The 14,410-nt window shown below is 35.9% G+C and overlaps 2 protein-coding genes across 2 annotated transcripts; one reads left to right on the top strand and one right to left on the bottom strand.

Moving 5' to 3' along the window:
- The first annotated feature begins 730 nt into the window (after window positions 1–730).
- LOC130049249 (cartilage intermediate layer protein 1-like) lies at window positions 731–10,155 on the top strand. The gene is made up of 9 exons (XM_056146628.1): window positions 731–949; window positions 2,912–2,950; window positions 3,881–4,057; window positions 4,269–4,583; window positions 4,708–4,816; window positions 5,083–5,234; window positions 7,480–9,212; window positions 9,365–9,609; window positions 9,702–10,155. The coding sequence occupies exons 1-9, from the start codon at window positions 763–765 to the stop codon at window positions 9,934–9,936; spliced, it is 3,192 nt and encodes a 1,063-aa protein (XP_056002603.1). The 5' UTR covers window positions 731–762; the 3' UTR covers window positions 9,937–10,155.
- A 958-nt stretch (window positions 10,156–11,113) lies between these two features.
- LOC125662510 (uncharacterized) lies at window positions 11,114–13,039 on the bottom strand. Its single transcript, XM_048894757.2, has 4 exons — window positions 12,975–13,039; window positions 12,363–12,880; window positions 11,986–12,203; window positions 11,114–11,395 (listed from the first exon to the last, which is right to left on the bottom strand). The coding sequence occupies exons 1-4, from the start codon at window positions 13,027–13,029 to the stop codon at window positions 11,173–11,175; spliced, it is 1,014 nt and encodes a 337-aa protein (XP_048750714.2). The 5' UTR covers window positions 13,030–13,039; the 3' UTR covers window positions 11,114–11,172.
- Between the last annotated feature and the right edge of the window lie 1,371 nt (window positions 13,040–14,410).

The raw sequence follows: 14,410 nt of genomic DNA, 5'->3' as shown, positions 1-14,410 counted from the left end.
GTACCAAGTTCGATGTCTGTCAATCAAATGGTTATCAATATATGGAACAGACAGCATATCCCTATGTCCAGTTTGACCTTTGACCATGTGACCTCAAATTAAATGGGGATCATCTTCTATGAAACACATTTGACCAAATGACAGGTTGTATTGTCATGCCAAATTATTTTTATTTGCGAAATGCTGACTTTCAGCGAGATGTTTGAAACCCCTGTAACATCAACTTTGCCGGTAACCTAGCTAGATTAAAACAAAACTGATAATACCCAGAACAACCTCTAGAGTATCGAATCAGTTGAAGGACATAAACACTATATGCAGCTGGTAATGAAATATTGCCACATAAATATTGGACAGTTTTTGATGGAAAAGCTAAACTCATCCAGTTTGTCATGCAGTTGAGTTGTTAGTTTCTATGTCCCTAAGAAACCCGTGTCTCTATTTGTATGTTGACTAAATAGCAATCTTATTGCATTTTCTTCTAAGAAAAAAATGTCATCAATGTCATCTGGCTTGTAAAGATTGTGTAAATAACTTAAACATTGCTATCAATGATATATGCGTAGGTCTACTTCAGATGTCGTTTTGTATATTTCACATGAGTATTTTGCATGTCATTGAACTCAAATACCGTAAATCTTGGTGGTATATAGAATGACTTATCTATAAGTATGTATATGTTTGGAACACTAAGCATATATATAGATATATATAAACCTCCGAAAAGGGATTTGAAACACTGTCACTCCGAGCTCAAGAAAAATGAGCTCTAGTGTAAAATTCAATTCTTTCGACGATAGATATGTCCACACAACTGAACAACCTACAATCGTCGCTGTATCGTCTGATATAGCGAAAAAAAAGATAGCCCTGATATTTGGTGCCATTGTCGTGGTTGGAGTAATTGCGACTGTTGGGGTAATTCTGGGTGTTGTCATTCTGAAGAAAGGTAGGAGTCTCTCAAAGAAAATCATTATTTGCGGTAGATTATATAGATAATGATCGATAACGTGACCAATTAGGTTAGATTTATGAAGTATTTTATTTATGAACTCTTCCTCTGGGAATTTCTTTACGTCATTCTTTACCCCTTTTGCACTTTTTCAGACAAGTGAACGAATAGAACGTGTCCGGATAACCTGATGATTTGCAAGCCCAAAACAATAACATTGTAATTTGGAGTGTTAATCCAATTGTGATAAAATGCTAGTTTTAATTAAACTTAAGTACAACTTAAGGAATCTAATGTTGTTAAAATCTAGGGCTCTCTTAAAAGTGTTTACAGACGTAAGTATATATAGTGAAACTTCTCTAAACCGGCCGGCTCTCGGACCGAAAGAAAAACCCATGCCGGTTAGAGGGGTGGCCGGTTTACCGAGAATTTAGCATTTAAAGACATTTATCTCAACTTTCACAAAAGAGGTACTGTTCACTTTGATATGGTGGTCTATGATTAATTTTATACGGATATCAATTTAATCTGCTTCTACTTACTCGAAATATTCTCGCTGAATTTATCTAATTTTAAACTGAATATCTTTAACAAAATATATAAAGAAAATACAAAGGCCTATTATTGAAATTCTTTTTACCTATAAAGACTCTGTTTATACATACATCGCTTATGTCATTAACAAATATGTTTTGACGTTTTTGAAAAGTACAGTAGTAAATATGAAATTGTAGTATAGATATTTCTTAGGAATTTTAAGTCTATGGGGATCACGAAAATTAATTTATCTTTTGATAATTATCATTAACAACACGAGTAAACTATATAAATTAATGAGACCACGTGTTTTTCACACCTCCGGTTGATAATTTCCCACCCGGCCCGTCGATCAGTCAATATTCACACCTGGCCGATCTTGATCACTCTCTGGCCAAAATCCTCTGGTCTTCAAGAAGTGGTCGGTATTATAAAAGTAAATTACACATCTTTGTTAACAAATATTCTCCAAAAAGTGGCCGTTGTCTGGTTCCCAGTGGGTGGTCGATTTTGTAAGAATTTCTTTATAAATAAATAGTAAGATTTCTGCCATGACTTTAAAAATCGGCCGATACTCAGGGAGAAACGGTTTTCTTAGGGACCGGTTTAGAGATGTTTCAATGCATATAACATGTGTAAACTAAATGTTGGAAAATATTTAGATAATTACACGTTTTTGAAAATAAATCTCTTGAATGCTAGGATTTACTCGTGTATGCAAAATTTGTCAAAATGATAAAAAGTATTACATAAATCTGCATAACGTTGCTTGATACAGAAAGAAGATATGCTTTGACACCTATTGGTTAATTTCATATGTGTGTGACTTGAAATAAGTATTATTGTAATAAAATATTATGAATATCTACGTGTTTGTCAGTCACAATTTATAAAATCTTCGACGTTATTTGTTGGATTAATTTTGCGGAATTAATGTGGTATTGTGATGTATGTTTCTTTGATATGGTATTGTGATGTGTGTGTTTCTTTTTTTTTTTTTCAAAAATAGATGTCCATAAAAAGCACCAAGTTGCAACAGGGCTATTAGTTTCATAACTATCTTTTAAACGTTTTTGTTTCTGAAACAGAGTATGACACACGTTAAAATTATATACCTTCATATCAACAATTATGTGAAAATCAAGTTGGAATATTTTTTACAATACATTTTTAGAATTTTTAGGCCAGGATCGCATAAGAGGCAAAATATAAAATGTTCAAAACGATCCATTTGAAAAATTAATCTCCTATACATTCGTACCCGTTAGACCTATTATGCCTGAAAATAACCTAGTGTCTGTTTAGAAGTATGATACGATGGTTTTATGAATGTTAAAAAAGAACAATTTTCATAAAGAACTTTGTAGCTGTGTTCATAAATGCAGTTGGCTATCTTATTAATATAAGCCACGGTTTTTACAGATGACAACCGCGGTAATCCACCAGATGCTTCTATAAATGGTAAGTTTCATTTATTGATTAAACAATCGAAAAATATATCCACACAAGGTTTTTCTTACAAAGACCAATTGACATTCCCCATTATCTAGTAAATAACACAAATATTTCAAATTTTGTGTAGTAGAAGAATGAAAGGTGAGAATAACGAACAGTAATTAATTTAATAACCCCTATAATGTAAAACTTATACGGTACCAATTCTGATGCACCTGATGCGCATTTCGACAAATAATGTCTCTTCAGTGATGCTCAACCGAAATGTTTGAAATCCGAAATAACAATTCAGTTTTGGAACTATTATAGGGAAAGACAGTGTGCCAAAAAAGTGGAGTCAAATTCGTCTAAGGATAAGAGCTATGCATGAGGGAGATAATCCTTCATTTTGAAAGGAATTTCTAAATTTTATAACAGCAATTAAATATACATCCGTATTTGCAAGCTAGTAACGAAGTACTTAGCTACTGGGTTGTAGAGACCACCGGGGACTAACAGTCCACCAGCAGAAACCTCGACCCAGGGGTCATAATGTAAAACTTATACGGTACCAATTGTGATGCACCAGATGCGCATTCAAAATAGATAGTTGGACAAACACGGACTCATGAATATACCACGGACCCTTGGACACACCAGAGGTGGGATCAAGTACCTAGGATAAATAAGCACCCCCTCTAGACCGGCCACACCCACCATCACTCCTATATCCTGATCAGGTAAACGGAGTTACCCGTAGTCAAAATCCGTGTGCCGAGAACGTCTAACAATTGGTATGAAACACGTCAGACAGCATTTAACCCAATGATAGGTCGTATTCCAATTTCAAAATACTCATTAAAATAAGAGCCGGAAAACCTGGTTTATGAACTCGCTTTTTGAAAGGTGGTTGTAGAATTATTTGTTAATTTACACTATGGTTTTGCTTTTAATTAGATGCAGTAGACGGAAAATGGACTTACTGGGACTCGTGGTCTGACTGCAGTGTAACATGCAACACAGGGACACAACGGCGCACCCGAACCTGCACGTCCCCTCCACCGATGTATGGGGGGATATCATGTGTTGGAATTTCTTTAGAAACACGACAATGCGCTACCTGGAATTGTCCTGGTTTGTATGAAACAAAATATAAGTGATGGTTCTGCGCACATATATGAACCAAATTCTAGTATTAAATGAACAAACGAAAATGACGAAGAGTGATCAATTTCATATATCTTATAAAGAGCCCAGGACACACCAGGGGTGCACGCATCCCCTGTTGACTAGTCAAAACATGCCATGATCCCAATATCTTCACTAGGTATCGATTTTTTTTCAGATTGTGCAAGAATATGTCCTGACGGTGGAAATATCAGTCCGAATTGTGAAATTTGTGAATGTGTTTCATCAACCATCATTGGAACGGTGAATGACCGAACAAACTTTTCAGTAGCCGAAGTTGACATATTTCTCTCTTATCGCCCATGGAGTCCTATTGCCACTACAAATGTTCGTGGACGCTATACTGTATCAAACATATGTTTCAATTCCACTTCTGTGTTTGTAAAGAAAGGAGGTTTTTCGACACAGAATGTCACACCTCGGAGATTGAATAATACGCACTGGGAAGCTAATTTTGAAATACGAAAACTAGGTTTGTTTAAAGAAGAATCATTGTTCTTACCTATAATAAACCTAACATTTTAACATTGTGTATGAAAGATTTTTAAGTTTTAATTCTTACTGTACTGTGTTCTGTGTACAATGTATTTTGACAGAAAAACCATGGATTTCCAGAAAACCGGTCTCAAAAATCCGATTTGTAGGACTGTCAGCAACGTTTTGTTGCCAAGCGAACGGATTTCCCATGCCACAAGATTTTCAATGGTATTGTACTTGACAATTAATTCATTTCTTGTATATCTATTGTCCCATTATATAAGTTTTCAGTCACTAAAGAGCATTTAACGAAACTCCAATAAATTGATCTATAAATGGCGCTTACAACGATAGTAGTGATGGGTATTCATTTTGCCAATGCTTTCCGTGACACGGTGCTTCCGTCTGTAACATCATATCTAAAAGCCCAAGTAATCTTTTGTAGCGGTACCTCATTTTCTGCAAAATATTACTATGTTATCCACTTAAATCAGGTTTAAAGACGACAGCATATTAGCCGGAAGAGGAACAGATGGCAATTTGTTATTCAACTCAGTTAAAAAATCGGACATTGGAACATACTTTTGTAAAGTTACAACAGAGGCCGGATCTGTTTCGTCAGAACGTGTCACTTTAGACGTTAGAGGTATGCCTGATTAGTAATATCTCCGAAATAAGTGGATGGATTGCAACCGAGTAAGCAATATTATTTGATATTAGGGAAACATGCAATTAAAAATACACATGCATATCGATTATATATAGTTGAAAGGTGAGGATAACCAACAGTGATCAATCAAATAACTACATAGATCTTGTGTTTCTAAAACACTGAATCATGTTTAAATCATATATGCGACAGGATCTGGCGCTCATTTACCACGTTCACAAGAAAAATTACAATATTGCTTTTATGTAGAGATTTGAAGCTGATTGTTTTGGAAAGAAGTTCGAAATCTTCACTTTATGTAATTTGATAAGTTTTCACTATTATCAAAATAACTTTCAAATCTATATTTGAGAGATTTTTGCTATATTGTGATTCACAAAATGCACAAAAGGGAAGATATTTTTGCCACAACACAATATACAAACAATTGAAACTTTAAGTTCGTGAAATGGAAGCATAACTTTGTATATGTGCTAGCCTTTTACTTATTAAAGGATGGGGGCCTCCGTGGCCGAGTGGTTAGAGCATCGCGCTCAAAATCACACCGCCTCTCATCTCTGGTCGACGTGGGTTCGAATCTCGCTCGCTCGCACCGATAAATGTGAAAAAGTTTCCCAGTTTACTTGTGGAAGGTTAGTGGTCTCACCCCAGGTATATTGTATCTGGGTTCTCCATCCATCAATACAAACTGGGCGCCACCAGATAAGTAAAAAAAATGTTGAATGTGGCGGAAAACATCCATCAATCAATCAATATTAAAGGATGATGTATTCAATTTTTACATCAATGCATGCTACTGACAAGGTTGGTGTTAAAGGGTATTCAACAGTCTCGTTTACAGTCAGCACTTCGCACTTCTTTGGTCGTGATAACAATCTAGTTTGCAAATACAACCTATCATTGAGTCAAATGCTGTCTGACGTGTTTTATACTGATTGTTGGGCCGTTTTTTGGCACACTGGATTTGACTACAGATTATTCCGTTTACCTGGTCAAGATATACGGCCCATGACGGGTGTGGCCGGTCGACAAGGGATGCTTACTCCTCCTAGAAATTTGATCCCACCTCTGGCATATCTTGGGGTCCATGGTTGCCCAACTCACTGATATGTGCTGTGAGATTGTTCGCTATTCACTCTCTTGACCTTTTGATTATTAATGTATAATGCGCACATATATGACAAGCAAAAATTATGAGATTTCAATAAAGTTAATTTCTTTACATTTATTCATTAAATCTGTTTTGTTTAATTTTGATTCTTTTACAGTTTGTGGTATTTTCATAAGACATGTTACAAATATAATGATCGCGTAGAATGTTCGTTTCGTAACCGGGAGGTCGTGAGTTCGTGATTGTTCCTTTGGGGAATGAAAGATGAAGATAACGAACAGTGATCAATCTCATAACTCCTATAAGCAATACAAAATAGATAGTTGGGCAAATACGGACCCTTAGACACACCAGGTGTAATCAGATGCCTAGGAGGAGTAAGCATCCCCTGTTGACCGGTCACACCCGCCGTGCACGGCATTTAGGGGCGAAAATCGCGGGTTTTTCGGATATGAGGCGTTGGCACTTTAAAGAACCCACTTTAAGCACTATGGCCCTAAATTCATTGCACCTCACTTACAGCTGGTGACGTCTCAATATGGCTGAAAATGATTTGACTAGAAGTAAAATAATCAATTAATCAATCATCCAAATTCCAATGATTTCGTCAAACATATAGAATTGAAGGTATTCCCTATTTGCTTTTTAAAATTACGTGGTTTGATTTATAAAGTGCCATCATAATCTTTTGATCTTTTAAACAAAATGTGTTCCATCAATTGCATTGCTGTATAAATTATCAATTAGTAATTCTCGAAACACTAATGCGTGTTAGTTTCAAGAAACCTACAATATTGTATCCTTTAAAGTAATCCATACAGAACCATCCGTGATATTTTGATCATAGATCACAGTGCATTTTGCCAATATAAAGTTTTGATTGACCTAATATCTTAGGAATGAAAAAGGTGCGTAACGAATAGTCATTAATCTAAAAATTCCTATAATGTACAAAACTGGACCCCGTGTTTTGACTTTGTTTGAAAGATTAATACTTAACTTCGTGAAGGAATATTGCCTGTTATTTGTTTTCCTTTAACATTTCTATATGCACCTTAAACGCTATAGTATTTTGAAACAATGTACTTGATAATTTTGTACTATCTTAAGATGCTTCTGTTGATACCTGTAATCCGGAACCGACAACGAAAGAGGAAAATCTACCAAATGGATGTTTTTACAATGATAACGGAGACAGGAAATCAGTAATAGATGTTGGACATTGTCCAAATACTAAATGCATCACCAATACTCTAATTGACAACGGGACATGTGAAGATTGGTGGCCGAACCATTGCTGTGACGTATCGCAAATGCAATCTATCGAAGTAGAATGTGATGGCGGGTTTACATATTTGATTACAAAAGTTGTCTCCTGCAAATGTCGCGAAAATGAAATGTCAACAATTATAAATGGAATGGCGTATGGTATCCGCAACAGCTCTAGAGTACCCTTCAACAGAGGTGAGGTAATGGTAGATGGAGAGCTAAAGGGTATTACTTCAGCCACAGGGTATTTTTCGGTCACAATATCGGGGGAAGTTTCACGTGTGGTTTTGAATTTGCGTAATGATAGATCTGGTCAACTCTTGGATACAACTAGAGTGATAGATGTTGCATTTGGTACAACGACTTCTATTGATATTCATGTTCCTTTAAAACCCGAACCAAAAACATTTAACACACGCCTTGGCTTTGATATACCTCTTGGAACGGAGAAAGGACAACCATCAACGACAAGTCTATCAATTGCCGAGGACAGTATTATTGATGGTGACGGTAATGCTTTTGAGGGAACTGCAAATGCTAGAGTCCATTTTGTTGATACCCGAAATTTGGATGACCTAAATGAAATGTATGGGGAACTGAGATTTACAGACGAGGAAGGAAATGCTGTCGACTTAGAAACATTTGGTATGGTTCAGTTATCCGTGGAAGACACCACTGGTTCACCTTTATATGTAAATGGAAAAATCAAAATGTCGCTAGATCCGACATCCTTCAATTTGTCAAACACAGGAGAAAATTTGCATTTATATAGTTTGGACATAAACACGGGAAAGTGGGTTGATAGGGGTTTAATGTCCTATAATTCCTCGAGTGGATCAAGTCGGAAGAGAAGATCCAGTGGTGGGAATATTGAGGGGGTTATTGCTGATTCTATTCCGATTATAGATCAAACAGAAATCGTGAATAATATAGTACAGGTAAGAAACACGAGACTTGTAAGCTCCATTAACATCAACACAGATAGGCCTCTGATTTATCGTCGCATTACGGAATACCGTAATGTCATTTCTCGCGACACAGTCACAAGAGATGATGCATGCTTTGTAAGAGTGAAAGCATACTCTGACTTTACATTTCGCAACCCAGAATATGGTGTCCGAATTACCGCAGCAACGAAAACGAAAAATGGCGGCCCGTTCAGAGGCAGAATGTCATTGGTAACCAGTGCAAACAATAACGGGATTTTGTGTTTGCCAATCTTTTGCAACTCTGAAGTTTACCTTATGGCTGAGAAAGGGAGAACCTATTATGCTGGTGATCGTCATATTTTACCTCCACAAGCAGTGTCAGTCAACATTGCAAATGGAACACAGATAAGACTGGATTCTGATTATAACAATTACCTCAATGGAGAAGGACCTGTTTTTGTCTACCAAAGACGATCGAAATGCATCGCAGAGTCTACATTTATTTTTCAATTTGCACCACTATTGAAGGAGGGCATCCGTGATTCACTGTCAGGGGATTCTATCCATAATCAATTAAATTCATGGTACACGGAACCTGCAAATAGTCCCTTTAGACGAACGTGCTTTATGAAAGTGAAAGTAGATGTAAGTAACACCACATCTTCATACAGCTTGTCACGTATGAATATGTCATATATAAGCGATGAATAAGTGATACAAAGAGAATTTTGTCTACTTGTGTTTGTGTTTAACAAACGAACAACAAAAATAATAAAAAAGCAATTTGTTTTTGATAGTCGATAGATCATTCACTGGAGGCAACTGGTGTTAGTATGATGGATCATACCAGCAACATATACGTCGGACGTTTCAAAGCACCATTAATTTGGGACGAAACTACAAACAACAGAAGGGAAAAGGCGGCCTGTGTCGAGTTTCGTTGTCCTGGCAGACTTATTGATGGAACCACTACAATTAATGATGTAGCAACTTTGTTAAGAGTGCAGATTTTAAGCCAGGAAGGACACTTCTGCAATATCACGTGATGATTTCACTAGCTTATGATGCTTTTCGTCAGATATATACTTCAACACAATAAAAACATGGTATAAACATATTTTTTTCTTCTTCCAGAAACGTGGCTGCTGGTCTAAATATCGTACGTTTCCCGGGTCCACTTGGTGAAGGATTTCAATTTCGAGCGGATCCAAACGACAATTATGGATCTGGGATGGGTGTATACATCCGGACATTTCCTTTTTATGCAGCTGAAGCGACCTGTCGGACTGGTTTAGATTCACCAAACCTCAGCCCTATTATGAAACCGAACGTAAACCCTGCAGTGGAATTTCAGTGCATAGGAATCTGAATTATTCTGACATGAACATGAATGGACATGCATTGATTTTAGAAAAAATATTCTGGTCGATCTTAAATATTTGCGTCATTTAAGAATGGATTAGAATATTTGTGTATCGAATTTTCATATTTCTAAATTATTCTTGACACCTTGTACAGGTGTTGTATACTTGCATCATGTTCAATACTATCTATGATTAGAGTAAATTTCTTATGTATTAAAGCTCATAGTAAAATGAAGTGTCAATTTTCTATCGTACTATATCTTACTGGAAATTTCCATTGATCATATTTGATTGCTTTTAGATTGTTTAACGCCCCGCTCGAAAATATTTCACTGAGATGGAGACATCAACATTTGCGGTGAAAAGCTGCAGAATTTAGGCCTATGTTATGCGCTTACAGCCTTTGAACAGGGAGGGATATTTATCATGCCACACCTGCTGTTAAACGGGGCCTCTGTTTTTCGTCTCACCCGAAGGATCGCTCCATTTATTCGCCCCTTACAACAAGTAAGGGGTACTGAGGATCTATTCTAACACGGATCCCTACGGGATAACATATAATAAATGAGATATATTAATATAATGCATTTGTAATCTAACACGAGGAAATGCAAAGAAAAAGCAGTAGCACATAAACTTATTTATTTAGTTATTTACTGACTTGATTAAATGACTACGTCATAGTAGTTCATATTTTGTTGATAACAATGATTCACAATTTGATGCGAGTCATAAATATCAGGAAACAAGAAAAATAACGAAAGTATATCATTATGAGGAAATTATGCGGACATCAAATTTCATAGATCAAATACTTTATGATATAACAATATAAAGTTTCTTGCAAACTTTGTGTAATATCTCATATGTGTGAGTGATCGGGCTTAATCTTTTAAATAGAAATATCATGCAGAGATTCATAGGCCCTAGTTTTAGTTTTAATGTGGAAATTATGCCGTTTCTATTACTTAAGTATATTTCCTCTTACTATTAGGAAGGAACGGACTGTCTCGAAATGTTTCTTTGGGAATGTGTAGTGCTTGTTTGACCTCTCTATCCGTCTCTCGCTCTGTTTCTTTCTCTGTCTTTCTCTGAATGAATTTATGTAGTGTAATACAGAAAATAGTTGCTTAATTGAAGCAAACTGCAATAACGCTAATACCACAAATACTTAACAATAGATGTGACTGCATCTTTCTTTAATGATAAAAACATTACGAAAGACACAATATATTATCTTATTAGTTGCACTTATATTTCATCGCAATTCCAACATCTGGATTCATTTTGTAATCACTTTCAAATGCATTTTTTCCAGTGTAACAACCGTAGACAGCATTCTTTTTCTTGTCTATGTACACTCCAGACTTTGGTCCATAACTACTTCTTGGGTAGAATGTACCACTGAAAGAAGTGGCAGTAGCATTGATGGTGTTGCTGCTCTTTAATTCGTCAGAAACAGACCTGAAAAAAAAAAGAATGTACCAATCTAAATTTCAGTGTTGCTCATCTGAGAGGTTTAGAATTTGATAGATGAAATATGAAAATACGAAACAGTGATCAATGAAAGGTGAAGATAACGAACAGCGATCAATCTCATAATAACTCCTATAAGCAATACAAAACAGATAGTTGGGCAAACACGGATCCCTGGACAAACCAGAGGTGAGGTCAGGTGCTTAGGAGGAGTAACCATCCCCTGTCGATCGGTCACACCCGCCGTGAGCTCTATATCCTGATCAGGTGAACGGAACTATCCGTAGTCAGACTCAGTGTGCCAAGAACGGTATAACAATCAGTATGAAACATTTCAGACAGCATTTGACCCAATAATAGGTTATATTGGCAAACTAAAACGTTAAAACGACCACAGAATAAGCGGTATGCTTACTGTTGGAACCCCTGCATCATTAACTTCAGTCTGCTTGTCAACAGCCTGCTTCGATTTAAAAATTGACCATAAGCAGAACAAGCTCTTGCACATCGATTCGGTTGAGATATGTAAACACCATATGCAGGTGACAATGGAATATTGCTACATAAAATATACTTGCATGATAGTGCATCCTATTCCCTGTACTTTGAGAATCTCTGCAGACAATGCAGTAGGGATTTCTTTATTAGAAGAATCGTATACCGGACATCTGAATTCAATACAAGCTGGATGTCTGTCTTTTATGGTTCCTTTTATAGGTGCAATAAATGTACCAAACCAAAACCCTGTTTTCTTGTTGTAGCTTTTGCCGATAATTCCAATTGATGTAAAATTAGCCTGAAAGAAGACTAAAATTTATTCATTGAATTTGTTTAGTTTTACCTCTTCCTTTACAATGTTCACTCTCAGCACAAATACCACCACCACCAAATATCAACGCTGTTTTCAAGTAGATTGAACGTACATTGAATAAATCGGTATTCATTAAATACATACCTGTATTTGCACTTTGATAAAGCATGCCTGCTTGACAAATGTTGGATACCAAGAAGTCCTGAAATCATATTTCCTCGCTAGTATATTTGTCGAAAGTTTTCCTAAAAGACCATTAAAATGGAAAGAAAAATATTGCAATCTTTGATTGTAACAATTTTGTTTGTTGTCAAATATCGGACCAGTTTCGTTAGAGTTCAGAATTTGACTAATATCAACAATGATTAAATCACGATTTTCAGTCACATTGTATGGAAAATGATGAGGTATGTTTTGCATATGTTGTGGTACAGCAAGTGCTCTTTCATCTTTAGTCTCTGCTACGATCTTGCGTTCTCCTTCACAAGGGGTAGGCATGCAAACATACCCATTTTTGTCGGTTACAGACACACTAAATACCATGTTTTCGCCATTAGTGGGAGAAATTACGTAGACTTGAGCAGACGGCGTGGGAGCTGTGAAATGAGGGTCGTTGAATACTTTGACTCCAGCATAGCAAACAGTTGAAGTATCTTGGAAGACTTCAATATAGGAAAGAAAATAAAAATTTGAAAAAAATCAAAGTTTTGTACATGGTAGATATCAAATCTTACTTTCTCTGCATGTATACTGTACCTTCAGAAGTCCTTGCACCACTGAACGTAGCAGCAATGAAGAATAGAACAAACATTTTTCATCATGTGAATTTATTTGTGAATTTCCCTCTTTTATATATACAAGAAAACTATGTGTCAGCTGTATCTTAAAATCGACACATGTCGTTAATTTATGTCAATGAAAGATATTTACACAGGATTCAACTCTTGCAAATCTAGCAAAGTTTATGGTTTGTCCATAGATCGATTATTTCAAAATATCTCTATTTCTCTCAAATGTAATTTCTATTTTGGATCTTTAGTGTTAAGATGCATAAAATCATGCCATTTGATTTTCTGATTCAGAGTAGGATAAACTATATTATTGATAAATATATGTCATCGATAAACAAATGAATCATGAATACAGATTATTTCAGTGTCGTCCCACTATTTGTAATTTTGATGCTCGAAGAATACAAAATACACTGAAATTATGTAAAATACTTGAATCTGATTGGTGAAGAAGTATTTATAAGACATACTTCCCTCTGAGAATAGAAAGCATGCGTCCAAGGGTGATATTATCTAGCAACGGATAATATTACTTGACAACTGGTGATACTATAAAAATATCACATGCGTCAAATTTATGAGCGTACGGTTTGTTGTGGCTTGTTAATCGAAACCGTTAGTGTTTGTAATAAACGCGAATACCTACATTGATATACAAAACATCGCATGATAGTGATTGGTCAAATGTTAACATATGTACGTTTTCTTCCTTTCTTCCTTTCTTGTTTATATTACATTCAGTATAATAAAACAAATATTGCATGTAGTTGAGGGTAACATTGACAATGTTTACTCCTCGAGAATGAAAATGTTCTCGGGATGAGAGTTGAAGATAACCAACAGTGATCAATCTCATGACTCCTATAAGCAACTCTCTAGAACCCCTTTGCCAATGTCAGCCACAACATCCTTGGTTGAAGTGGATTCAAGTTTGTTTAAGTGAAGGGTCATGCCTCCTTTGAAGGGGATGTAATTAACAAAAAGTGAAAATTAGATGTTGGTGATTTGAAATCTCAAACCGCTAGGGAAATTAGGGAAATACAATACATGGTAATATATAGGATAACTATTTATAAATCTTCTGGATAACAAGAGTGCAGTAACATACCAGCAGTCATAAGTAGTGTAAATCCAGTTTTGTTCAAATTGTGGGGATTGAGGTTCTAAATGGATTAATATATTAAAAATCGTTTAAAATCTTCTTACGAAAAACAATGGTATGATGAATCATATTGATATTCAAACATTTCCAGATTGTGCATATTCAACTCTGTCCAAATTGTGGCCCCAGGTCTAGGGTGTGGCTGCACTGTGGATACAATTTTAGATAGGAATATATAATGAAAATCTTCTAAATATCAACAGATAACTACAAATCGCCAGGTAGTGCAAGTTGTAGTA

The sequence above is a fragment of the Ostrea edulis genome, chromosome 8, assembly GCF_947568905.1.
Source record: "Ostrea edulis chromosome 8, xbOstEdul1.1, whole genome shotgun sequence".
Lineage (NCBI taxonomy): Eukaryota > Metazoa > Mollusca > Bivalvia > Ostreida > Ostreidae > Ostrea > Ostrea edulis.
This window is presented reverse-complemented; position numbering and strand designations above follow the sequence as displayed.